The 27,858-nt window shown below is 30.5% G+C and overlaps 3 protein-coding genes and 1 long non-coding RNA gene across 14 annotated transcripts in view; 2 read left to right on the plus strand and 2 right to left on the minus strand.

Moving 5' to 3' along the window:
* The first annotated feature begins 66 nt into the window (after positions 1-66).
* mbt (serine/threonine-protein kinase PAK mbt) lies at positions 67-27,641 on the plus strand. Of its 6 annotated transcripts, none has more exons than XR_012457836.1 (17): positions 67-256; positions 3,716-3,936; positions 4,693-4,923; positions 6,573-6,671; positions 6,770-6,976; positions 7,106-7,294; positions 8,069-8,329; positions 8,818-8,962; positions 10,163-10,278; positions 11,334-11,556; positions 15,661-15,766; positions 16,487-16,585; positions 23,729-24,549; positions 25,163-25,253; positions 25,692-25,868; positions 26,204-26,336; positions 26,891-27,641. XR_012457836.1 is itself a non-coding variant. In XM_074126115.1 (10 exons), exons 2-10 carry the CDS (start codon positions 3,718-3,720, stop codon positions 11,493-11,495), a joined length of 1,629 nt encoding a protein of 542 aa, XP_073982216.1. In that variant the 5' UTR covers positions 67-256; positions 3,716-3,717; the 3' UTR covers positions 11,496-15,106. The 6 variants fall into 6 exon arrangements, 1 of the variants encoding a protein (XP_073982216.1); XR_012457837.1 differs by having other exon boundaries at positions 23,729-23,959; XR_012457838.1 differs by adding an exon at positions 2,046-2,124 and having other exon boundaries at positions 90-256; positions 23,729-25,253.
* Positions 431-1,243, plus strand: LOC141452744 (ATP synthase subunit gamma, mitochondrial-like). The gene has a single exon (XM_074125143.1). It carries the CDS (start codon positions 431-433, stop codon positions 1,241-1,243), a length of 813 nt encoding a protein of 270 aa, XP_073981244.1.
* Positions 2,290-9,902, minus strand: LOC141453205 (uncharacterized). 4 transcript variants are annotated; one of them, XR_012457841.1, is made up of 5 exons: positions 9,661-9,902; positions 9,014-9,164; positions 8,399-8,928; positions 4,284-4,506; positions 2,290-2,928 (listed from the first exon to the last, which is right to left on the minus strand). It is a non-coding gene; the product is annotated as an uncharacterized lncRNA (long non-coding RNA). The 4 variants fall into 4 exon arrangements; XR_012457840.1 differs by lacking the exon at positions 4,284-4,506; XR_012457843.1 differs by lacking the exon at positions 4,284-4,506 and having other exon boundaries at positions 9,652-9,902.
* The window catches only part of LOC141453204 (enoyl-CoA hydratase domain-containing protein 3, mitochondrial-like), a 43,425-nt gene continuing 32,741 nt past the window's right edge, over positions 17,175-27,858 (minus strand). Inside the window, exons 1-7 of one of the 3 annotated variants that reach the window (XM_074126120.1) lie at positions 21,372-21,531; positions 20,420-20,553; positions 20,203-20,338; positions 18,739-18,917; positions 18,511-18,671; positions 17,542-17,656; positions 17,175-17,456 (exon numbers count right to left, since the gene is read on the minus strand). In XM_074126120.1, the coding sequence (XP_073982221.1) occupies positions 17,351-17,456; positions 17,542-17,656; positions 18,511-18,671; positions 18,739-18,917; positions 20,203-20,338; positions 20,420-20,553 (831 nt within the window). In that variant the 5' untranslated portion in view covers positions 21,372-21,531 and the 3' untranslated portion in view covers positions 17,175-17,350. Of the gene's footprint in view, positions 17,457-17,541; positions 17,657-18,510; positions 18,672-18,738; positions 18,918-20,202; positions 20,339-20,419; positions 20,554-21,301; positions 21,532-27,858 lie in introns of those variants that run through there. The other 2 variants (XM_074126119.1, XM_074126121.1) reach the window with 2 other exon arrangements.

Genomic DNA, 27,858 nt, shown 5'->3' on the forward strand with positions numbered 1-27,858 from the left:
ATTTTTCTAAGCAACGGGATATCAAGTCAATCGACGTCATTTTTGTGGATTGCCAGGTGAAATGGTTGGCATTCCTGAGCACCACTAAGATGGCGGATTATTGTTGTTCTTAATTTGTCATTTATAGTAGGTTGTGGAGAAATATTTTGTTCGTGCTGTAAAGTACGTGAAGTACGGTTACGGAATGAGAGTTAATATTTGATTATTTTCTGATTAATATTTCTTCAAGCTCAATTACAATTAGCAGGATATAGAGGTAAGTGTTATTATTTTTTTTGAGATTAATAATTTGCTTTCCCAGTTTTCGATATTTTTTTTCTGTTCCCAGGTCTTCTGTTATTTTAAATAAAGATCATTTATTTTCTATCAGTCTCATTAAGTTTGCGTTACTATTTGTGAATTTTATTTTTCACTTACATTTTATGCCACAATGTCAGGAGGATTAAAGCATGTCAAAGAACATATTAAAGCTATTTCAAACATTAAGAAAATTACAACCTCAATGAAAATGGTTTCTGCAACGAAATTTCTGAAAGCTGAAAAACAATTAGTTACTGCAAGACCTTTTGGATTGGCTGCAAAACATTTTTATGATTTGAATCCTTTAACATTTGATACAACTCAGTTAATAATTTATTTTTGCCCAGTTACTTCAGATAGAGGATTGTGTGGTTCAATGCCATCAAGAATATGTAAATTTGCACGTTCACGTTTTCCTGCAGCAAACAAATATAAACTAATATGTTTAGGTGAGAAGACACGACTAAATTTTTTAATGGATTTGAAAGAACAAATTTCCCTTGTAGTCAATGGTCTGGGCCACAAAACCACAACATTTATTGATGCTTCGTTAATAACTGAAAGAGTGTTATTCCAAACAGACTTTATTTATGGAAAATTAATACATGGTCGTTACATTAATTTCATGAGTTTTGATGTCCGAGAACTAACCATTTATGCGCCGCCAGTAGTTGTTGAAGCAAGAGAATTAGATAAGTACGATACAGAAAGCGAGATAACTAGTTATGTAGAATTTTCAATTGCAGTAATTATTTTCCATGCCATTTGTGAAAGTAGTGTTGTCGAATTAGCTTCACGAATGAATGCCATGACCAATGCGGCTGTAAATGCTGGCAGTCTTAGTAAGGCACTTAGTAAAAAGTTCAATAGGATGCGACAACAAGCAATAACTAGAGAACTTATTGATATTATATCTGGAGCTCGAGTAATTAGCGAGAAATAATTGCACTAATCAAAAGCTTTGAAGAAGGAAATTCAAATTTCATTATTTTCTTTCGTTCATTATACAGAATTCATTGTTTACATTGGGAAACTAATAAATTGTTGTTTTTAGCAAATGTGTTATGAATCAAAAAAGTAATGAATTGATTCTCCTGCCGAACATGCTCATAGCTCAATGTAAATATCTCTTTATTTTGCTCATTCTTGAAAAAGTGAAACGTTCTAAATTATTTTGGTTATTATATGTTTACTGGTCTAGTGTAGAATGTTGTTATCGTGAATCTCAAGTGTGATAAAAAATTATACTCCACCTTGAATTAAATTATTGTTTCGAATTTTAGGTTTCTTCACATTTTTTTTTTAAATTTTAGTAATAACGTCCTAGTACAGTCATGCTTAAATTTAAATTTTAAAGTTAAAAATATTGCCGTTTGACTTAAATTGGTTCGATATCCAGTCTTGTAATGTCCATGGTAACATTATCAATATAATTAGCAACCCAAGGTGTACGTGTAGCCTCTCCAGACCTATAAAACTGTTTCTGCAATATCCACCTTGCAAAACAGCTTTATTTAAATTTTTTATCATTGCCGTTTTATAAAACATAACAAGTGATTATCTACATTCAGTTATTTTGTACATGCCGAAGAACTCTTAAGAGATGACCAATCGCATTTCAACTACATTCTATTTTTTGTTTTGTTTCGATGAAAACTAATCGTTTCATTTTGGTAGGTACTAACCTTCCATAAAAGTTTTTATGTATTAGATTAAGTCCTTTAGTTGATTAGTTATTTCGAAAGTTTTAGGATAGCGATTGATCCGCAATACCACAGCAAGAAAATAAATACAAAATACTTTATTACATTGACAAAAAACAAAGTAAGTACTATAGTAAAAATATTCTCACAGGTTTGGAAATATTTCTATTTTGTAATTGTAAAAAGATTTGTTTTTCGCTTAAAATTTGTATGTTAGGTAAAGAATAGAAAATTGGATCCTAGATTGATGCCATTAATTTAAGCATTGAAACTTTCTAGCTAAAAATCAACTATTGTATAAAAACAAAAATTGTGGTCTCACCTTTATTACATCCATACATTTTATCTTTTATCGCTAAAGTTCAAAGTATTCTTTTATAATTTTAGAAAATAGGGCTAAGTGAGTTATCCCAAAAATTCATTCGTAACGTAGGGATAAGAAAAAAAAAAATTACAAAATTTTATCGCTTATATAAGACCCCTTTTTCATCAATTGTTTTCATCTAATTTTAAGAACCTACATATCTTCCTGAAATTTAGCTAGATTCTCTTCAAAATCTTTTACTTAAAACACCTTTACAGAGTCGAGTCGGGAGTTGTATTTGGTATATATTTGATAATTGATGAGGAAAACCCATTCAGATTTAATTTTTAGCTTGGTTTCGCGTTTTCGTAGTGGAAGGAAGACCAACTTTCTCTTTTAAAACATTTTTGTGTTTTAATTTCTTATCTTCATATTCAGTTGGTCAATATTGTGAGTTTTTTAATTGTGAGTAATTCTTCTTAGAAGTACTTCTTTCATTATTATTAGATCAAATATGTCATTCATTTCCAGTTACATTATTTATAGATTCCATTAAAGGAGTACCTTTTCTTTCCTATCACATCTGAACTAATTTCTTTAGTTGTTTGAATTAAACTGTTCCTATTTAAAAAAAAAAAAAGAACATTAAGTAACAAAAATACCCACTTTTTTAAATTAAATTTTAAAAGCAGACTGCGGCAGTTGAATTGCGATATCATTTCTCCATTATAAACAGCAGATCATCCTACTTAGATCATTGTCACTAATTTTTAGGATAACCAAATATTTCCAATTGATTAAATAACTTTAATTATAAACTCCCGTATGGACGAACGAAAAAATGAAATTACTCGTACTCTCCCAGACTTATCTTCTTACCAACCTCCATTTACGTACGCTAGTAGAATCTAAAGTAAAAATATTTTTAAGGATGGTATTTTAAGGAGTGGTAGATACTTCTTCATGGATATTAGCGTCCCTAATTTGTTTCTAAAACTTTGAAATCAAAGTTTTATTTGAATATTTATGTTTAAAGAGATGTTACTTGCAAGTGGATTCCTTAAAAAGAATTGTATGTTAAGATTTTAAGCGATTCTATTTCCCAAGCATGCATGTGGTATGATTAAGAGCAGCTTAGATAACCAGATCTTAGGTAAATTTGGCATTTGAAATCTACCTTACAACATAGGTATTTTTTACAAATATATATGAATGATTATCCCTTTTTTTATTGCCTACGTTTTTCCGGTGCTTAACCGTATTATCTTACAATTAAAAAAAAATCAAATATTTTCTTCATATAGGCTAATTTCTATTTTAAAGTGATCTCAAATACTTAAAACCCTAGTTATTTTTTTCAGAAGTTTTTAGTTCAAATGTCAAATAATTTAATTTTTTTTTTTTTCAGGTATGTTCGCAAAGAAGAAAAAGAAACCACAGATATCTCCACCGACTAACTTTGAACACAGAGTACATACTGGATTTGATAAACGTGAAGGGAAATTTGTTGGTCTTCCATTACAATGGGCTTCAATCGTTGGCAACAACCAAATTTTGAAAAGTACAAATCGTCCATTACCTCTAGTCGACCCTTCAGAAATAACACCAACTGAAATTTTGGATCTTAAGGTAATTTTAATGTAGATTAAGATTAGAACAGAACTTGAGAAGGTTCCTTTTCACCGGAACGTCGAACGTCGTTGTAAGTCTAGCAGAAGAATCCTTTTTAAAAAGTCTAATCTTTTCACCTCATACGTTTCACGTACTATCTCTTCTGGCCCCCTATTACCTCTGGTCTCATTTCGCAAATTAGTTTTTGCTTATATAACCTAATCATACAGGAAATTAATGACTGTCTCCTCTTCTCTCTTCAGTCTACCCAGAGGCCCAGAAGAAGAAATTACGAAGGGAAGTTCTAACCTTTGTAGGATAGACATCTTGGAGATGTTTTCTGATAACTATCGTGTCTTAGTTACCTGAGGTTTTTCTGCTAGTCGTTGCCTTCTCTACTGGGGAATGGAGTTCTATGTTGCATCCTAACCCATAGTAAACATTTTTTCAGCTCAGAAGTTCCGTGGCTTTAGTGACGGGGTGAAATTCCATTTGTTCAAGATGGTTTAGGCTGGATGCCTAATAAGCCCCTGGCAGGCTATCCTGCATCGGTCCAAACTTAGAAAATAGGCAGCCCAGAGTCTACCTCTAAAAAAAATTAGCCTCCTGTTATTTCCTCGTGAAGCTTGAATTTTGTACAAGGGCAGGATCGCAAGTTTCAATTTTACTATATATTTTGGTTTATTAATATGCGTTATTCATAAGAAAGTTAATTATCTTATTCCTACAATTTTAAGTTTTATTTATATTTAAATTAATTCTTTTGCTCTTTAGACAATTGTGCGAGGTGATACTAAAGTTAATCGCTGTGGAAGTAGTGCTGGTGGAAGCGCTATAGGCAGCAGTGGCAATGAAGAACAAACTAATGGAGGAATACCTAAAACTTCAAATGTTGCAAGATCAAACTCACTGAGATCTTCAAGCCCACCACGCTTAAGGAGGCCTCCTAGATCGAATATACCGCCAGCACTTCCGGAAGGACAAATACTCAATGTTCATTATCCAGTAAATATTTATTATTATCTATTTATTTTTTAAGGCGCGACAACATCTGAGGTTATTGGCGCTTGGTGCTTTTTCCAATGCACTGCCGGCACCGACAACACTGTCCATCATAGGACACTGAGCTGTAAGAAGCTCCTAGGAAGAATCTAAGGGCCAGCAGTTGGATTCAAACCCGTGATCTCCGGCTTGGAATTCAGTATTCGCTTACCTCTCAGCTAATCCCTTACCTTATTATAGTTATTTTTAATTAAAAGCGCGTTAAAAACTAAACAACGAAAAAACTTTTTTTTTACTACAAAATATAAAGTGGAAATTTGAAATTTGAAGACCGAGTACAAAAGTGCTAGTCTTATTGTGTTAATTATAACTTTTTTTAAATATATAAAAAGTATATCATTCGAGCTTGCACAAATTGGTTAATTCTGTACTGTTGGAAAGTGTAAAAATTATCATTACAATCGTTCAAACAATTTTTATGGTTACCAAGATGCGCGAATGCGACTTCCTCAAAGACCTCAATCTGTCAATTTTCTGTATTCCATCAGCAAATGATGGTTATTTTTTTTTTCTCAGCATTTTCTTCTCAGCCCCTCTTAGAACCTGTCGGAACTTTTTTGTCTATAACCAGATCTCACAAGGGCAAGTATATATGTAGGTTTCATTTTACTGGTTCATAGTTATGGTAAGGCACAACGTCTTTGGCCAGCCGAAATCTCAACCATTTATCTGTGAGCTTAATTAGTTCGCCACACTATAGTGCCATCATTGAAAAATTATGAATTGACAGACACGGAATGCAGCTGTACGGAAGTGCTAAAAAATCGAATATCAACCGACTTCAAGCCTTACAGACTAAAATTCTAAGAACAATAGTTAACGCTCCCTTCTCCATCTCCAATCATACCATAAACTCTGTCCTAAATATTCTACTCGTTTCTGAAATAACCTAATTTCGATTCACAAAACTCCACTCAAATCTACACAGTCATTACAACTCTCTGATCCACAACATGTCCACCACAACACTCCCTTCAAATCCTCATCGCAGACTAAAACGGCGGTGGCCACGCGACCATCTCAACACATAACGCCGATTTCCTAGGATGGTTGCTGTATAAGCTTGCCAACGTGGCGTACTAACGGCTTCCATCACTGGTCGTCGTTCACTCCACTCATGTTTCTGGGTGCACATGCATGTGCGCGTGTATGTATGTAAATGCATATATTTGCGTGCATATGTATATGCACCATTTCCTTACCCCAATCTTTTTTGTTTATTGTAATTAATTACAGATGCAAAATAAATAAATAAAAAAGAATAGACAGACAAGATATGGTGCGTAGTCTTTGGGTCAATACCAATGAGAAAATGCGTATGTGGTAACTGAGTTGATTCCCTGAATTTGACCTGTTCCATTGCCTTTGCCGGATAAAGATGCCTTCGCATAGGTCAGGCCACTTACTCATTTAAGGTCTGTCGCGTCAACATCAAGTAATACGTTGTCCAAGTATGACCTTGATTTCAGTTAGAATCTTTTTTTATTGTTGGGTATTATTATGTAACTTTTTTTAAACTTTTCATAGTAGAAAAATATTTTTGCGTCGACTTTATTTTATAAACTGAGACTTAACTTTCGTTACTATTTCAGGGAGGTAATGTACCAGATGATTGGAGAGGTCCACCACCACCACCGTATCATCCGCCTCCTCAGCACATGGTTAACGGTAACAATGTACTCAGCTCACCAGTAAGTTTTTACTTTATAGAGAACTTATTATTTTGCCTAATATTTCAGTAAAAACACAGCAAAAAGTTATAACCCTAATTCATTCTGTAATTGTTTAGAGTGCAATGAACAATGGTAACACAGTTGGCCAATTACATCAACAGCAGGCTTCAAGAAGTAGCGGAGCTTCTGATCAGAATATGAACAAATTAAATGGAGGCGGAGTTCCACTTGCAACGCAACAAACTCACAACATGCAGTTGCAGCAACAGAACATTACTAAACATCAACAACATCACGACCAACAAAGAATTTCTCATGAACAAGTAGGATTTTTCAAATTCTTATCACAATTAAAAGATTCCGAAACGTTTTTTTTTTTACTTTAAAATGAAAACAAATTAAACAATTAAAATTAAAACTAAACAATTTTTTTAGTGTAAAATTTGTTGTAGTTTCGTGCGGCTTTGCAATTGGTTGTTAGTCCGGGTGATCCAAGAGACCGACTAGAACAGTTTATGAAGATTGGAGAAGGTTCGACAGGTACCGTGTGTATAGCAGCAGATAGGGCGACTGGTCGGAAGGTTGCAGTAAAGAAAATGGATCTTAGAAAACAGCAAAGAAGGGAACTTCTTTTCAATGAGGTAACCAATATTTCATGTGTTTGTATACAAAGATTTGAACATTAATAGCAACTGCAACAACCAGAAAGCGCTTAGAGGCGAGTCTATAGTACTTCTACTATTTTGTAGATTTGCCTTATTTCCATACTTAACCTTAACATTGAAACGTGGGAAGTGCGGTTCTCGTCATTTGATCCTAAATATTACTTGTTGTTCATGAAGGGAGAATCCTTTTCTTTTAACAAGGCCCAGAGTTTTCCCCATCACAAAGGTTTTTTTTTCATATTATCACCGCTATGCTACAAGACTAGCGAATTTCGATATAAGAGACCTTTCACCTCTCTTGTCTAAACACAACTGTGGAACATTCTCGGAAAATGGAGAATGGATGAGGCCAAATTAAATTGGCAGGCACTCTGTTACCGGCGGAACAGCTTTGAGGTGTGAAGATTTCGCAAATAATTAAAAAATCTCCTTGTTTCTTACTCTACGGAGATAACACAACATCGATCCAAATTTCTGTAGCAGGCATCCCAGATTAGATAGATATCTAACTTTAAAAATTGTACACTTCACCTCTTCGTGACAACATGGATATAATAGTGATATGCAACGAATAGAGTACCTACTTCCCGCCAGTCTGGACCTTAGGCTTCATTTAATAAGTGAAATAAGAAATTTATAAAAATAGAATCGTTCGGTTGACAAATTTTAATAAAAAGCGGCGGTTGCCGTGGATTTTGCAAAAAAAATTTTGAAGAAAATTATATTATTTCATTTTCATGAAATTTGCAGGTGGTGATTATGCGAGATTATCATCATCCTAACATAGTTGAGATGTATGAAAGTTACCTTGTAGGAGACGAATTGTGGGTGGTAATGGAATACCTGGAAGGTGGAGCATTGACGGATATAGTCACCCATGCCAGGATGGATGAAGAACAAATAGCTACCGTATGTAAACAGTGTTTGAAAGCGTTAGCCTATTTACATTCCCAGGGTGTTATACACAGAGATATTAAGAGTGATTCCATTTTATTAGCAGCTGACGGCAGAGTGAGTACTTTATCTATTTACATTATTTTATTTTTATGTTTATCTTACTTTCTGAATAATAAAAGTTACCTTTTGCTGTAAAGAGCATTCAATTTTCTCTCAATTGCAGTTTTCAGTAACACCCACTTTAAACATTTTCGACTAACTTCCCATGTTCATCTTTTGCTTTCGTATTATACCATCTTCGCTTTTTCATAACTTGTCTTCTAAATTAACATTTATGATCTCATCCCCTTTTTCATTTCCTCTGTTTCCTAACTCTTCCCCACTCGTAGAAGTGCACAAGTTCTTGACATCTCGCAGGTATCCTAACCACAAGCAATATTGATATTCCAACACTCGTCAACAATTTTCAACTCCTTTGTCATTTTATTATGTTTCTAATGCTTTGTCTTCTAAAAATTAACCTCCAGTTTGTTTAATATAAAGCCATATTTGAAAGCTTCTTAGTTCTCCAGTTTCTAATTGTTTTATTCAAATTTCCTCAGGTAAAATTGTCAGATTTTGGTTTCTGTGCCCAAGTATCAGAGGAACTTCCTAAGAGGAAATCATTAGTAGGAACGCCTTATTGGATGTCGCCGGAAGTAATCTCACGTTTGCTGTATGGACCAGAAGTAGATATTTGGTCACTAGGTAAGAATTTAAATTTTTTTTCTATAAAACTATAGTATGGGACCTTCATACCTTAGTGCATACTGGTGTACATTTTCTTTAGTTTTTGTTGTAGTAGTTGGTAAAAAGACGCGTAATATTTTATTTTCAGTTTTTAAAATAATAATACGCTTTACGAAGCACTGTTGAGTAAAATTTTCTTCAGTTATATTTAATTTTCTCGCTAGTGAACAAGACTAATGAATTAGTCAACATGCAATATTCAACATTAAAGAATTTATTGTTTACATTAATATCATTTAATAAATAAAAAACCGAAATATTTTTAATTCTTGGTATATAAATGTAAAAGTCTTTGTAAAATAAAAACACGTTATTATTCACAAAACATCAGCAGGTAATGGAACAGTCCAAGAAAGATTTAAAAAATTCCAGATTTTGAATTGTGTGGTTCATATAATGTTTAGTAATAGAACGAAAACAATCTGGCTTTAAGCTTTCAAATAAGGCACGGAAGGTCAGAAAAAATAAAAATCAAACTAACATTACGCAACTTTTTACACCAGTGGTTGGGTGTGTGAGGATCCTCTTTCAACCGTTTAACCTTAATAAACTTTAAACTATTTGAAATTTTCAATCAGATTTAATTTCAAATTCCCTTTTTAATATGGAATAATTTAAACATCTAAAAGTAAAATAAGTAAAGCTACCTCGCTTACCACTTTCACAAACTAGCCGTTTCTGATGACGGCTTTTTTTGTATCACGATTAGGAAAAAAGTAGAAAATTTTTAAATTAAACTTGAAGGATAACTTCAAAGGTAACGTTAAACGAGGGTATGAATCAAATTGAGATAAATAAACGTTGTTGAAAAATGAAATTGTCAGAGAAGAGGGAAAAGAAAAGTTTGAAAATATACATAAAACAATATTTTTAAATGTTAATTATAATTTTTATGCGTAAAAACACATGTTTTTTTTTTTCTTTTATTTCAGAAAATGGGTTTCCCGGGAAATCTATCTTATCTTCCATGAAATTTAATGCTTTAAATGACTAAGTTAATTAAATTGCAGAACAGCTCTCTAAAAGCTGGATAACATTCTTTGTAAAATTTGGTTTTAATTTCTTTATTGCAGGTGCAGCTGCAAGCCCTGTTTCACACAGGATGCTGTCGTACTCATTTTATCATTTTTATTAAAAATGCAAGTGTTTTATTTTTAGGTATCATGGTTATAGAGATGGTAGATGGAGAACCTCCATTTTTCAATGAGCCTCCTCTTCAGGCAATGCGAAAAATTAGAGATATGGCACCGCCGAAACTAAAGAACACTCATAAGGTAAAGAATGGTTTGTTAGTTTTGTACTTAAAACTTTACAATTTATTTACCTTCTGCATTACTATTTATTATTTTTTTATAGAGTTTCTTTTTCTTTAGAAAGACTATTAGTGGTAGAAGGCTTCTTTACATATGTTAAGTACGTTTTTATAAGCTACTCCGTGATGTCAATACGATGAAAACATTGGGCGGGTCCTGGGCCTCCAAGGCACTATAACCAAAGTAGATCAAATCTTTTTTATAGGAGACCTCGGTTTTACTAATTTGTCGTTTTGGCGCCATGATTTCCTCTAATCCTATCGTGTCAATTTCATTTCGTAGCATAACGATTGCGATGCCGAGAAAATTGAACACAAAGAGAACACCCACCAACACTATTGCTAAGTAAGACACGAATTACAGGGTTTTTAATTCAATCCTACCGAAATTCTCAAGGTCATTGAGTAGGAAGTAGGAAATTTGGAACATTAGGCGCTACATTTCAAATGGTTTCTTATGTGGGGATTTTGTAACCCGGTAAGTAGCTCTGATCCCTATTCCTATTCCGGGGTTCCCCTCGTAAAAAGCGTCTCATTCTTCCAATCTGTAAACACATATATCAGTATCAGTTGCATGAAAAATGTCAAAACGAGCAGAAGTATTCTTGTGAAAACTATTCTTGTTTGATATGACTTCAAAAATTTAAATTCTAAAAGCAGACAAATCAGCTAAATGCAAAACAAAAAGAATAGTACGTATTTTTAAAACCATTGGACTAGGTTATAAAACATTAATACATTATATTGTATAGATGGAATAATAATTGTCACTTCTGAATAATTGAATCCGAACCAACCTAGCTACCCAGGTTAAACTCACTTATTCTTTCAAAGGAAAAACTGTCGCTGCGTATAGAACTCGCATTATATATGAGTAAAAATTTCTTTTTATTATTTTCTGCATTGAATACAACTTACATCTGCGGTTGGACACAATTGCTTAGTACAAATCAAAACTATTCCAATTCATACGTCTTGCGCCGTCTTGGAAATATAAAAATTTATTCTCAATTTCAGGTTTCCGGCAGGCTGCAAGGATTTCTTGAAAGGTTATTAGTTAGAGATCCTTTACAACGTGCCACAGCCGCTGAACTTTTACAGCATCCTTTCTTGAGACAAGCAGGACCACCATCATTGCTGGTGCCTTTGATGAGAGCTTCAGCTCATACAAATTGTTGATGAAAAAGGGATTTTTCAACCACCTAACCAACCAATCACAGGTTAAAAAAAAAAGATTAAGGTAATTTAAACCACAATTAATAAAAATTTAAAGAGACCGTAGACAATATTTGACAAAAATCAGAATGGAGAGAAAAAATATCAATTTGATTGATTTGTATTATATATATATAACGTACTTTTATATATATATAAATGTAGGATAGGGGGAAAAAACAAAAAACTTTTATTGGAAGTTGTATTTACCAAAAAATATTATTAAACGTCGAAGTTTTGTTATAACTTTTTTTTTTTTTTGTATTATACATATAATTCCAAATGAATAGATGATTTGATAAATAATTTATTTTGTAATTAATAAGCAATAATAACATTACAATTTTAAACGCATTTTCACAATCCTCGAACTGAATAGTGTAAACAAGAGAAAATAAATGAAACTTAAATTGTTGAAATAGTGAAAAAAAGTTGGTGATATATTATTGTTAAATTATTCAGTATTCAGTATTTCTAGAGCACTCAATAACCTTATAACTAGATCTTGGCACAGAATGATTTAGAAAGTTCTTTAAAAAATCTGTGCTTCGTTACCATAAAAATATTAATTAAAAAATCTCCATATTACTAAAAATAAATAATTTATAAGGTAGCTGCTGCACGCATTGCAATCATATCGTCGTCTCAAGTTTAGAGTACTTGAATAGAATTGTTATTCCTCCTTTTAAATAAATAATTAAAAATTTGATTTTGGAACATCAACCGCAGAGAAAATTGAAAATAATAATTGAAGACAGAAAAAAAAGAAAAGAAATGATTTTAATAAAAAATTAACATATTTTTAAGTAATTTTGTTTTCTCATAAATTAGGCTACGAAAGTCTTATTCTCTTTTAACTTACCAGAATGAGAGCTCATTAATACTCCTCATTTAACCACTAAGTTTCATTGTTTAAAAAGAAATTGATCAGTAAGGTTTAGTATTTTCTCACCTAAATTATAACATTTTTGTGGGGGAAAAAAAACAAATCTAGACAAAAACAAATTAATTTCAAATAAGTTGTAGATTCATTAATCAGCCGCACTCATCAATTAGATCAGTATTTTAATTTTTATTTTAACATTTAATGTTTTTAATCACTAATCGTCAGTATTGAAAGTTATCAGGAACTTGTAAGGCCAATGATTCTATGGAGAAATATTCATTGGTCTTATCAGCTTTTACTTTCTTCATTCTTTTCATTTTTTCATAAATTTTTCGTTATCATGTAAAAAACTTTACATCAAAATATTTAATCAAAAATAAGCCATATTTAATAGACATTGGAAAAGATTGAGTTTGGTCCCCCGTGACTTGGAACTGACTGACTTTTTTAATTAGACGAATATGTGCAGTGATTGCCTGCGGTGCAAAAAAATACATATATTTACTAACTAGCTTATTAGTGCTGATACGAAATTTTTCTTTTAAAAATGTCTTATAACTCGGACGTAAATCAAACCGAACTTAAACTGGAAGTTATGTGAGGAGTATTATTAATTTCTTTTAATTAATATGAATATACAAACAATGATAAAAGTGGATAAGGAAACAATCCTTATTAATTAGCAATAAATAATATTGTAGGTGTGAAATTATGGAATTTCTAAAACTAAAAAGTAAACTTTATTTATAATATAGTATAATATATATTTTTTTATAAATTTGAATATTTAGAAGAGGCCTTAGAAAAAAAAAAAAAAAATAGAGACATTTCTACATTTTTAAAGAAAATATTAACATTGAAAACCTTCAAATTATGAACATAGTTCATATATTAAATTAAATTTTATTATTATTGTTATTATTATTTTGTATTTTAAATTTTTAAAATTCTAACGTATTTAACGTATTTGGCCCGGTTTGTATAATTTGTGCCAAAAATGCTAAAAAGTTCTTGGCCTGTTGCGTATAACATGGTAATTTTTTCATACAATATATTTTTAAAGATTACGCCATTATAACTAATCATAATATTAATGGTATTATAATTAATTAATATATTTTTTATGGATTCAAAAAGTAAAAACAATAAAAGTGCCTCTCCCGTTTTTTAACTATAAACAGTATTTATTTTTAAGCTTAATTATTATTTTAATAATACAAAAGTGTATTGCAGAGTGAGTGAAATTAAATAAAAGAAGCATAAATTTAAAAAAAATAAATTTATTGCTTTAAGAAGTTAAAAAAAAAAGTATTCACTTACATTTGTTATTTATATTAGTAGAAAGCAAATTATTTTTCTAGTGGTTAGTAGTTATATGAAAGAAAAGGGTAATTCTTTTAAAATTAAGCACATTCCATTATATTTTATTTGGTTTTGAGTAGGCCAGTTTTTGTCTATATACAAAGGATATCTAATCAAAATTTAATACCATGAATATAGCCATTCTATATAACTTAATATAACATTCAATTTTCATTATGGTACATTTTTGGTATTCTGTACTTCTCGTAAACTTAGTATCTAAGCATTCTCCTAGAACTTAATTTGGTTATTAGTTTTCACATTTTATTATGACTTTTTAATGAGTATTGTTAAGTAGATTATTGTTTCTACTGGGTCTTTTCACTATCAGTAACAATGTCAGTCATTTTTTTGGTATAGTACATTCTAATATTTATCATTATTGATATTCATTACTGACGCTGGATATTTATTTACGAGCTTTATTAGGTTAAACAAGGTTAATAAGTAACCATATAATTGGTGGATTGTTTGTAGCCACGGTTAATGATCCTTGCTCCTCTGAACCGACTTCTTTTGGTGCACCTGAGTCCATTTCATTTAAGGCCACTCCACATTTCTATTTCTGGACAGTTTCCAGCAGCATTCTGGAGTTCACCCTTTCGTCTCTGGCTTTGTCAATTTTCTCAATGGCAGATTTCTAATGATACGTCTCTTTCAAGTTTACATTTCGATTTTTTTTTTATTATTCCCATTAAATCAACATAATTTAGTCCTATGCTCCTAGTCGCAAGTAATAATTAAAAAGAAGTTGTTTTTATTTAATTATCTAAGGTGTTCTCTAGAATGAGAAAATAATTTGGGAGGGATACACTAACAGGAAAACAATACGATACATCTCTGGATATTAAAAGATTTTTGTAATATAATACTCTTTGGGGAAAGGTAGATCCGATTCTAATTGCAATAAAATTGAAATGAAACTTTTTATGATAATAAGCTTTTTTCGTATTTTCAAATTTGTATTTATTTTTTATTTTATTTTAGTTTATTATTATTTATTATTTTTATTATTGTTATTATTATTATTATTATATACTTTATACTGTATTATTATTATTACTATCATATATTTCTTTTTTTTACGACTATTTGAGGATATATCACGCTCCTCACCCCGAAGAGTATTATTGTTTTCACTTTTTACACATCTGCAGGACTCATTCTTTTTGGTTATTCTGCATGAAACTATGGATATTATCTTCATCTCTTGTTACTTGCCATTTACGTGCAGGAAGTAGTTATTCGAGAGAAGTGTGGGGCTATAAAGTTTAAGAGGTTTCGTTAACTTCTACTGTCCTTTCATAAAGCTGGCCTTACAATTAACCCGCAGATTTTTTCTTATTTTTTTTTTATTTACAGTATTTGTATCATAGTACTTAATTTCTTTCTTTTTCTTTTTTATTTTGTTTACATTATTTTTATAATTTTATACATCACATAAAATACGCTTTATGGAGTTTTTAATTTTTTAAGTATTTAATAGTGTATATATTTGCGCAATTATTTATTTGATTTATTATTATTATTGCTGTTTAATATATTTATTGTATTAAACATGCTCATTAATATATGTTATGTAATTAACCTGCCATTCATTATATAAAAATGTATATAATAATTTTTGTTTTGTTTTGTGTTTGTTAATTTGTACATATTATGCTTTATTTTAAACAAAACTAGATAATTGTTGCAAACTATTTGGTAATGTGAAAAAAAGTTTATTATTTATCCGGAAAAAGTTTTAATTAAAAATACAAAATAAAAAAAAAAATCTGTTGATTTTTTTTTTAAATATTGTTATTGTCATTTTTTAATTATATATATACAATTTATTTTATTTTTTACCATACATTTCACCAAACTTTCTTTTCCTTTCAGCCTCCTTCTTCGTTTTCTTGTTAAAATGAGACTGCTTACATTGTCAAGTATATTTAAGAAGCAAGTACAGTTTGGGAAAGCCAATGTGGCATGAAAAAAGTTTCAGGTAGTTAGATATCATTGACTATTCAAAACTTCGAAATGTAAATGTAAAATTTTGTAATCAGAGATGTTTATATAGCGGTAAAAAATTAAATACGGAATTGTAAGTAGAGAACATTAATATAGCAGATATTATTTTATTAGAGACGTAGTATTCATAGAAGACCAATGCTACGCTTATATTTTTCAGAGAAAAAACTTGTTATCGGATAATGTAATATTTTCCAAAGTTCTGATTTTGACTTATGTACTCTACGATTGAAGAAAGATCGAATAGTCACGCTCCTCACCCCGAAGAGTATGATTGTTTTCACTCCTTACACATCAGCAGTACTCATTCTTTTTGGTTATTTTGCATGAAACTATAGATATTATCTTCACCTCTTTCGTTACTTACCATTTACGTGCAAGAACTAGACGTCTTTGAGTTATTTGAGAGAAGTGTCGGGCTATATAAGATTAAATTTGGAAAAGCAAAGCTTTGTTAGTCTCGCGGTCATTTGGAATTTAAGATTGGCTGGTTGGCAGTCTATATCTATTATAACTTAGTAACTAAGAGATAAATTGTGGATTGATTCCAAGAGCTCCATTAGGCGATAATTATCTACTTACTGACTTTGATGAACACTTAACCCTAACAATTTCTTTCTTCAATTTAATTAAATATTTAAAGAGGCAGTTTTTCAATCAATTATGTGATAATGATTTTCACCTCCATTTGTAGATTTTGGTGAATAAAAAAAAAAGATCTCAGACAACAATGATGTCGTAATTAGAATTACGAAGACTTGCAAGATCGGCTATGCAGTTAATTTTTAAACAGGTAATTTAGCCCTTATTATCTTCTTAATACCTTTGTAGATAAGCAAATTTTCACTCTTCGAAAAGAAAGCTACATCCATCGTGCTATTCTTTAATTAATTTAATTACTTCTGTTTTAACGTTAAGGTAGTCAGAGGGAGTTGACCAAACGAAAATTTCAAAATTAAGACATTATGTTCGCGTAAAAACCAAATTAGAAAACAAGAATAACCCTTTAAAAATAAAAATTGAAAAAATACGAACCCAAATTGAGGATAAATATATTAAAAAACAAATAAATTAGAACAATACTTTTTCAAGCACATATTTTCAGCAAGAAAATAAAAACCATCTTTAGTTTCTAGGCTCATTAATCAGCTATGACTGTTGTATAGCTGATGTCATCAATGCAAATATATTTGCTGAATCAAATAGTATGGACGATAAACCGTTCTACATGCAGGATGTAGGATTTCTGTATGTCTATCGCCAACACCTGATGAAAAATATTTATTTTTTCGGGACTTTTGCAGTCCAGTTGTTCTTTTTATTTTCTCTTTTACCTATGTTTGAGATCTCAGAGAAATTATGAAAATAATTAAATACAAACATTTCATCTAAAAATTTTATTTTCCGATCAACCTCATACATTCATTTTTGAAGGGTACACTTATAAAACTATGAACTTTCTTAATTATACTTTACAAATTAAGTTGATAAAATAATTTCTCTAAATAATTCCATTTTTAAGGCACAAATATTTCCAAATTCCTTCAAAAGTCAGTCCTCAATAGGTGTGCTTCCAATTTGGATTCCTTTTCTCTATAAAACTTCTAATACCTTCCTGGCCATCTGGTATCTTTAGATTGGACGTCATAACGGAAACACCACGACTACAGAAAATTATAGATTACAAGAACTTGAATTGCTGAATGTTTATTTAAGAATGAAATTAAGCAACCAAAAGTGCGTACTTACTTATAAGCAGTTTCCAAGTTCAAATCCAATTGCTCATAATAAAACCTTTTTCCTAATTCAATGACTGATCTACTTTTCGATTTAATAGCATCGATTATGACTTTGAGTTCTAGCTCTGCAACAATTCAATTATACTCCATTGAGAATTCCAAGAGATAGATTTATAGCATTAACTACTAGAAAATTAATTGAAACTAACATAGAATAAAATTATTTATATCACGCAAGAAACAAAGCGATTAGCATGGAGTTGCCGGGAATCCAGGCTGCTGCCTTCCTGTACCTCTCGGTCCGGTGGACAAAGTTTTTTATGACGAGTGAATTTTAGCCGGTTGAAGAAAACTATTAACCCAAGAGGGGCATGAAGCATAGGAAACGAATCACGATCTTAGAATTTTACCATAAACACTTTTTAATCGTCAACATAACCCAAAAAAAAATCAAGGGTCCTACTTCAATTAATTGTACAGTCAACCTATGACCATAAAATATACAACCATAAACTCAAACAAGATGGCAGCTACAATAGGGTCGCCTCTATCTGTCACCTGAGTATAACCTTCCTCACAGCACAGACTTCACACTGACGGTAGTAACGGAGTGAGTGTGAGGTACGACGTGCACACACATCCTTTCCGAAACGTACTGAATAATAACAATTATTAAAGATCTACACCCAACGATCTTTGAAATAGAGTTCTAAAAATCTGGTACGAACACTCACCGAACTTTTTTTACTGAAATTATGAAAATTCTAATAGACACATTTTCTAAGAAGCTTAAAGGACCTGCCGTAAATTATTTGTAAGAAAGTAATTCGTCCAGTCCCTATAAAGGATACAGAATTTAGTCTAGTAAATATATCACGAATCAATTCGCAGTTGAATTTCATACGACATTTTCACGTGATATTTTTCACAAAAAAAGGAAGAGTTTTGATGTTTCTTTATTTAAAGTAATATTACAAACCTAAATTATCATTGCTTGTCACTTTGGAGATCAATCCATTTTGAAGCGCTTGTTCTGAAGTAATTGGTATACCAGTGAACAGCATGTAAGCACACAATTTCCTTGGTACGCTTCTAGCTAGAGGGATACCTGGCGTAGAACAAAATATTCCAAAATTGGCTCTAAAATAAAAATAAACAGATAAACAAAAAACTTTGGGTTTACAATCCAATAAATTTAATAACCCACCCTGGCGTGGAGAATGAAGATCTCTCAGTACAAATAGCAATATCAGATTGAGCTACAAGTTGGCAACCGGCTGCGGCAGCCAAACCATCAATAGCCGTTATTATAGGTACTGGGCAGGAGACCATAGACATCATTAAGGTTTCAAATTTAGAAAATACTTCTGCACCATCTTCTTGTGCCTTTGTCAAATTATTTCTTTATAATAATAATAATAATAATAATTTATTGTTCCATATAAAGATACAAGATCTCATTGGAGAGAGTTCACTGTTTACAGCAAATACAAAAACAAAACATTTTTACTGTTTAAAATAAAAATAAATCTACAAAAATAAAAATAAAATTGCAATTCAAAAATTGGTACAGAACTTTAAATTTACTTATTCAGAATTGCTTAAAACCCTTGAATTCTCTACTCTTTTTTTTAATTTATTTTTATACATTTCTTTTTTTTTTTAATATTTTATTCTTCCCTACAAAACGCTCTTAACTTGCATACATCACGGACATATTTAAAAATGGTTTTTAATTCGGGTTCAGATGTCATACTAAGCATTCTAAGTACATCCTCATTTTGAGGTTCATTGTGGATATTAAGTTCATTATAGAGGTGTTTCCTTAAAGGGGCATAAATTGGACATCCAATAAATATGTGATAAATATCTTCCATTTCTAATAGGTTGCAGATTGAACACACTTCCTCAGTTTTAATTATATACATTATATTTTTTATGACAATTTTCAGCATTAATTTACTACCAGTTCTCAACTGTGCCAGTACTTTAGTGATATGGTGCGGAATTTTAAGCGATAAATAAGATTGTGGATTTTCATAATTACAATTAATGTTTAAACACTTATAGATTGGACAGAAACTACTCTTAGCCAAACTTGCTTTATCTAATTCGAGTAAATAATCTTTGTATTTCTTTAAAATTTCTGCTGTTTTTTTTTTAATATTCAAAATTGAAATTAACTGAATCTAAATTATATCCCCAATTTTGCAATAAATTCTTTAGTTGGGTCCACCAATTAAACTTCACACATTTTATATTTTTGTTGTCCAATTTAACCAATTCATTGAAACAAATTTTCGGGAATCTATCAGATTCCATAGCAAATATTTGTAACAGCCATTTCAGGGCAGACTTCAACACAAAATATGACACCGGACATGAGCCGATCTCCAATCTAATTATATAATGAGGCGTGTTGACCGCAAGTGAGAGCAATTTTTTATAAAATCTTAAGTGGCAAGACTCTAATTTTTGTAAATATCTTAAGGCCGTAACCTGTGTACCGTATAGTAATGAATTTAATGTTAACGAATGATACAATTTGTTGCGAACCTCCCATGAATTACATTTTATATTACTTAATATCTTCATCACAGTTATTTCTTTATTATGAATGTATTATTAACTATTACAATAAAAAAAAAAATGAAGTTTTACTTTCTCTAACCAATTGTTTAAGATTATGGCCTGCGGAGAAAACATCACCAAGGGCTGAAATAACTATACATCGCAAATTTGGCTTAGAAACATCTTTAGTGATCGCCTTTAATAAAGATTCAGTCATCTTAAGTGAAAGGGAATTTCTTAAACAAATAAAAGAACAAGTTTAAGCGTTTAATACATCTAACGGAACTTTACGAGACCAACCAAGTATCTTTTTCTACCTTGTTCCTTTGTCAACCATTGTAATTCTTCGAACTCCATCCTCGTTAAACACTTGAATTAAGTCAACCGAAGTTGAGAAGTAACGAATATTGTTATGAATCTGTCTAACATACTTCCAGTGCCTGAGAAACATCTGAAATAAAAACATATACTTTAAAAGACTGCATAAAAAGAAAATTCAGTGCTTAACATTCATATTGAACATTTGATTAATCAGGATTTAATATAATTAATGTTCAAAGGATTTCATTCTTCATCCCATTTTATGCCTTCATGAATATTTCATTTCAGTAAATGATTTTTCAGTAATTGTATACACATGGAACGCGGGTGTTCTACAGGCAATCTATAAAATACGATTTTGGCGATAGATTTTTTTTTTCTGTTTATTTCATAGTGCATTCGAATTAGGATAAGAATTGGGCGTAATTGTAGACAAGTTGCTATTACTAAGAGAGGCTTTGCAGTTGAAAATTTTTTTTAGGGGTTTATGGTAGTGGTCGGTATCTTCCTGGCAGTACTAGTAGTAGTGTCAATAGTGACCTTTCCTTGTTGATCTATATGACAGTATCCATTCCTGTCTTCGTTCAAGATACAAATAAAACAGAATTTTTCAGTTCTACTTGAATTCGGTGGGATACAAACCATCACTGGTGAAGAAGCTTTAGTAGCAACAATAACTGGAAGCTTTCATTCAAAATGTCTTAGAACCCTAGGACCTGATATTTATTTTTCCTGTTTCATACGCATCCTGAAATTTTGTTGACCAGCAGTACACTTTTGCAGTAATAAATATCAAATTTTTAACACTTCTTTACAGTTAAATTTCCAGTTCAACAAAATAACAGCAATTTACAAGGAAACTTAAATTGGAATTTCACCTTATTTTAAAGTTGTGTTTTTTAAAAGCATAGCGCAAAATCAATTCTGTCTTGTTTATAAGAAACTCACGTTGATATATGAAGACTATCCTTTTCAGGTTTATTTTACAACAATGAAATTAAAACAAAATTTAAAAATTCAACTAAATTAGAACCTCCTACTCTGTTACGATTATGTAAAAACTATATGTGGTTATAACCTATGACAGAGGTCAGCACTTGTTGAGATATCATTACCTTAATCAACAGACTAATAGACTGTACTCCAAGCATGAGTTCAACGGTTCCTGTCTGTAAGATGTGTTTACTTATGAATAAAATATCTGTATATTTCTAAATAACTAGTAAATTTCAAAATTAACAAGATTAGGAAAGTAAAAATTTGTTTAATGGTTTGATTTCAGTTAGCACTTCTACATGCATTTAACTCCAATGGTACTTAAACATTAATACATTAGTGCAACACAATAACTGGCAACTTTTAGATCTATTTGCTGTTAGTATTCATTAAGTATGCAGTTATTCTAGTCTTCAATAATAGCAATGCTTCAAGAGCTGAAAAAAGGAAAAAAAAATTTAGTTTGGGAATTCTTTGCTTATTTTAATAACAGATGGTTTTGTTTGAATATTGGACACATTTAAAAAATAAATAAATGTAAAACGCTATATTGAATAATCTAAAAGATAGGTTGAGACGCTTTGTTCTAAAAAGGATTGCGAAGTCTTCCTGTGGTAATGGTAAGCAAAATTAATAGTAAAACTTAAATTTTCGGTATCGAGTAGAGTGAAGTTTTTAGTAAGTAGTAAGTGATATAAAAGTTTGACAGCAGTGTATTTAAGTATGAAGTCACCTTTGAGTCATTCTATTATCACCTTCAATGTATTTTCATATTAGCGTAGAGTAATTGCAGAAGATTGAAATCTTACTCTTGATTAACGGATATAATTGAATAGCATGGCTGAGGAACAACGTTAGATTTGTTGACAACTTTTTACTCCACATTTTCAACTTCTTATAAGAACGTTAGTTTTTATTGATTTACTTATGGAAATTTTAGTTACGTTACTTGTAAATAGTTAAATATCAATTCATCTTATGGAGATTTATTATGAATTTTCCTCGCTTGTTGTGCCAATATTATTTTCCCATAATTATTAAAATAGTTTCATAAGATTGGTTGGTTCTATTACACATAGCTTGTGAAGAGAGTGGAATTTATAAATATATTATTTTGGTATTTGCTCTGTTCAAATCAAAGAATAAATGAGAAATTGAAGTTCTTATATTTATAATAAAGAAATTGGGCAACCTTATTAGAAATTCTATCCATTCTGTTCTTACCTTAAAATTAAGAATGGAAAGAAAATAGACATATTAAGATCATGCCCATGCTATCTACCGACTATTGCTTGAACTAGGAAGTTGTAATTACATAGGAACTAGTTCTAGTGATTACCGCTAGGTAGCATGGACATGTACTTTGACATTATTAAAATAAACATTAAATAACCTCTTAACAAAACAACTGTCTGGTAAAGCAGTGGGGGAAAAAAAATTGTTCGGTATCGTCCAAATATTCTCTTTATCATGTAGCAACAGTAATAATTTGCTTTATTTATTAAATGTTCTTTATCCACGTCAATATTTTAAAAAGAAGTTTTCCTCTAAAAAAATGTCCATGTTTAAAATTCACCTTTTACCTCATAATTTGATGTTTTTTAATTTATGATGGATAGTTTTAATATGATGCTCCTGTAACTAAGTCAGCGAGAACTTTGCATAACTTTGAAGACTGATTGCATTAAGCGATAACTTCATAGTATATTAAAAAACTTGTTTTTGAATCATTACTGCGTTAAGTATTTCTTGCAGGTAAGCAACATTTTTAGTGTATACTTTTATTTTTAATTACGAGTTGATGTGACTAGAAATGTATATGAAATTGACATGTTTCCAAAACAGTTTTAGTCTTCATTATTTTGTTTCATAAAAATGTTTCCACGGTCATAAGTAGGTAGATTTCAATAGGATGAAAAAATAAATGCCAGTTTCAGTCGTGATAAATTTTATTATGCCGAGCTTTTGACCTAGGAACTAGGTCATCTTCAGGGCTATGGAACATATTTTAGATGCATTAGTGTGTTAACAATAAATATATTACAATGAATATGTAAGTGCAATGATTTACCTAAATTCAAACTATCCAGAACTTAGATTTACGTTTTTATTAAAAAAGTGTATTATTAAAAGTGCATATTTAATGATTCTCTGTCATCATAGGGCTTTTTAGTGATCAAATTGGTTTACTGAATTGAATTTGAAAGAAAGGGTTAGGTCCTTTAAAAAATGATTTAAACTTTCATTTATTCACTTTTATTTAATTTTTATGAATATATAATCAGATATTATACTTTTTTTTGTTCTAGAGTCTTAATTCAAGCTAAACTCAGTAAAAAGCAATTGGAAAAAGTGGAAATAGTCTTTTAATTTCTCTGAAATGCTGCTGTTTCTGCATATGATAGTTAATATGAAAGGCAATCCTAGATTATATATATTGAAAATGAAGAAGTAAAAACCATTGGAAAAAGTGAAAATCCTCTTCTAATTTCACCCGAACCCTCCTGTTTTGAAACTGATAGTCACTATTAAGGCTAATGGTAAAATATAACATATAGTAGGTAGATCTTTTTTTAAAAGTAAGAGGGAAAACGCTGTAGAAAAAGTCTAAATTGTCGTCTAATTTTACTTTTTAGATAGTTAGTATTAAGACTAATGCTAGATTGTAATTGTAAAGTCTATCATTTTTGAAAAACAAAAAGTAAAAAGCAATTGGAAAAATTGAACTTTTATCCCAATTTCACTGAAATGCTGTGGTTTCTTTCATACATCAGTTAATAATAAGGCAATGCTACAGGAATAATGCTGCCCCTGTATTTAATAGTTATTATTAAGGCTAATGCCAAATTGTGCATATTGAGTCGATCAATTTCGAAACAAAAGATGTAAATGCCATTGACTTTAGGAGAAATTATCCCCTACTAAACTGGAATACTGCTGATCCACTTTTTCCAAGGTTTTTCTTTCTTGTTTCTGAAAATTGATTGACCTAGCTTACATAGTTTAAAATTAACTGTCAAATACGGAAAAATAGTATCCCAGTGAAAGGCACTATCTGAGAGAGAATAATGAAGCTAATATTCCACAAAAAATAAGGATACTTTTAAGTGTAAAATTGGTTGAAAAACTAGTAAGTTCTTAATCTTACATAAAATTGCATGTGCATGGCTGGAACACCTCCAAGTTCACTGGTTTTCTGTACTCAATATTTCTGTGCAATATAAAGTATAAATGATAAATCCCTTTTAGCTTCTGCTTTTTACTTTTCATTTTGCTCCTGTTCCTCTGCAGTCTTTAAGTTTAATTATTTATTATTTCACAAAAAAATTAAGATGTTTAAAACAATTTTATCCCCATAGGTATTTGATAAATTATTAGATTATGCCATTCAAATTTTATATAAAAGAGATAATATGTTCGGTTTGTCTTATGTATGCTCAAGGGAAGTGTGCTAAATTACTTTTGTCCTGGCTTTACATTATGTAATGCCAACCTGTAACGTAATATTAATTATGAAGCTTACTCATATTAAATCTCTTTTACAACATTTCATCTTCTACGTGATAAATATATCTTCCAAACTGGCTGTTGCAATGTTATTTGTTTACATCGAAGTCTTGGGTCCCATATAGTGGACTGTTTTAGAGGCTATACCTCAACTTCATCTTATATTTCAATATCAAAATTGCATTAAAAAATAAAAGTTGTGTTTTAAAATGTAGTATGTTTTTCTCTCCACTCAGTGGCTTTGCTCAAGGACCCTTTCTGCCCTTCGCTGGCTATTCTTCATCATAGCCCTTCTTTACATCCAGCAGCACTCCTACATAAGTTGAGGTAATTCACATCTAATTTCTAAATTTCGTTCTTGAAACAAATCAGGAAATCTTCGAATTATATCTGCATATAATTTGAGATAATTCGCAACTATTTCTACATTCCATTGAATAAATCAATGAAATCTCCATACTTACCATGTTACCTTTGGAGCTGATCTTCATGTTATATTATCCATTATTCATTACATCTAAAGCATTTTAATATCAATTAAACCTTTATTCCGATAAATTAAATATTTTCCTTTGAATCTGAATAAAAAGTTGTTATTTTGTGCCATAGATGGTTTAAATTAGATTTTCTGAGTTAGTTGCAGAATGGTTTAATTTGTTATAAACAGAATTAACTAAGATTTTGTTTGTAAAATGCTACCGTACTACAATAAGTGTGTGAATGAAATTCAGATCATTTACTAAGGTTTTAATACGATACTTTCAGCCCTTGGCCGACTCACAGCCCAGTGAAGCTCAGACATAATCTAAAATGATTACTTTTGAGAGAATTTCTTTTAATGCTGCAGCACTTCCCTAAATTAGAGGTGATTCCCATCCATGTCTATTCCTGCAACATCCAAATAAGGAAATCTACCTACCACTCTGTGGTGTTATCTTCCAGGTAATCTTATCCATTATTTATTAAAACTTGAGCATTTTTACGTGATTAAACCTTTTTGTTCATATATTCCTGTAGAATCGGAATGAGTATGGTAAAGATTCTGTGTTAAAGAAAGTTTTAATTTGATTAGAAAATTGAAAGGTTCAAGAACAAAAAATGACGAGTGTTTATTTAAAAAATGTTTATTTCACTTAAAAGAGTGCAGTAAACTGCTATTTTGAAAATGAATTAAGTTCATATAATTACTAACACTCATTTTTACTTTCTCGCGTTTTCTTTCTAAAAGATTGATCTATTCTTATTTAAACCTACACAAATTAACATTGATTTTCAAGGAAGTTGATGCTGCTGTAACTAAGTCAGTGAGAACTTTGTATAACTTTGAAGACTGATTGTATTAAGCGATAACTTCATAGGATATTAAAAAACTTGTTTTTGCATCATTACTGCGTTAAGTATTTCTTGCAGGTAAGCAACATTTTTTGTGTATACTTTTATTTTGAATTACGAGTTGATGTGACTAGAAGTGTATATGAAATTGACATGTTTCCAAGACAGTTTTAGTCTTCATTATTTTGTTTCATAAAAATGTTTCCACGGTCATAAGTAGGAAGATTTCAATAGGATGAAAAAACAAATGCCAGTTTCAGTCGTGATAAATTTTATTATGCCGAGCTTTTGACCTAGGGACTAGATCATCTTCAGGGCTATGGAACATATTTTAGATGCATTAGTGTGTTAACAATAATTATATTACAATGAATATGTAAGTGCAATGATTTACCTAAATTCAAACTATCCAGAACTTAGATTTAGGTTTTTATTAAAAAAGTGTATTATTAAAAGTGCATATTTAATGATTCTCTATCATCTTAAGGCTCTTTAGTGATCAAATTGGTTTACTGAATTGAATTTGAAAGAAAGGGTTAGGTCCTTTAAAAAATGATTTAAACTTTCATTTATTCACATTTATTTAATTTTTATGAATATATAATCAGTTATTATACTTTTTTTTGTTCTAGGGTCTTAATTCAAGCTAAACTCAGTAAAAAGCAATTGGAAAAAGTGGAAATAGTCTTTTAATTTCTCTGAAATGCCGCTGTTTCTGCATTTGATAGTTAATATGAAAGGCAATCCTAGATTATATATATTGAAAATGAAGAAGTAAAAACCATTGGAAAAAGTGAAAATCCTCTTCTAATTTCACCCGAACCCTCCTTTTTTGAAACTGATAGTCACTATTAAGGCTAATGGTAAAATATAAAATATAGTAGGTACGATCTTTTTTTTAAAAGTAAGAAGGAAAACGCTGTAGAAAAAGTCTAAATTGTCGTCTAATTTTGCTTTTTTGATAGTTAGTATTAAGACTAATGCTAGATTGTAATTGTAAAGTCTATCATTTTTGAAAAACAAAAAGTAAAAAGCAACTGGAAAAATTGAACTTTTATCCCAATTTCACTGAAATGCTGTGGTTTCTGCATACATCAGTTAATAATAAGGTAATGCTACAGGAATAATGCTGCCCCTGTATTTAATAGTTATTATTAAGGCTAATGCTAAATTGTGCATATTGAGTCGATCAATTTCGAAACACAAGATGTAAATACCATTGACTTTAGGAGAAATTATCCCCTACTAAACTGGAATACTGCTGATCCACTTTTTCCAATGGTTTTTCTTTCTTGTTTCTGAAAATTGATTGACCTAGCTTACATAGTTTAAAATTAACTGTCAAATACGGAAAAATAAGTATCCCAGTGAATTAAGCCAAAATGAAAAAGACGTAGGAAAACAACTGCCCATCAGGACCTCTTCCAATTCTTTTATTATTCAGTCGATTATTTGTAAAAAAAAAAATATTTGAAGTTTGAAAATGTAATGTAAAATTTAATTTTATAATGTAAATAATTTTAAGAATCATTACCTAAAAGATGTAATTGAATTTAAAATTTGTTTGTAATGCGAAAGAAAAAAAATGTATAATTGGTAA

This window comes from Rhodnius prolixus, unplaced genomic scaffold (assembly GCF_049639745.1).
Source record: "Rhodnius prolixus isolate KJV_2025 unplaced genomic scaffold, Rpr scaffold_3, whole genome shotgun sequence".
Classification (NCBI taxonomy): Eukaryota; Metazoa; Arthropoda; class Insecta; order Hemiptera; family Reduviidae; genus Rhodnius; species Rhodnius prolixus.

Bases quoted from the DNA above. Each gene is read 5' to 3' on its own strand.
- mbt (XM_074126115.1), top strand. From the start codon at position 3,718: ATGTTCGCAAAGAAGAAAAAGAAACCACAGATATCTCCACCGACTAAC. The intron at 6,672-6,769 runs GTAAGTTTTTAC...GTAATTGTTTAG, and splicing joins ACAATGTACTCAGCTCACCA to AGTGCAATGAACAATGGTAA. The intron at 6,977-7,105 runs GTAGGATTTTTC...AATTTGTTGTAG, and splicing joins AAAGAATTTCTCATGAACAA to TTTCGTGCGGCTTTGCAATT.
- LOC141452744 (XM_074125143.1), top strand. From the start codon at position 431: ATGTCAGGAGGATTAAAGCATGTCAAAGAACATATTAAAGCTATTTCA.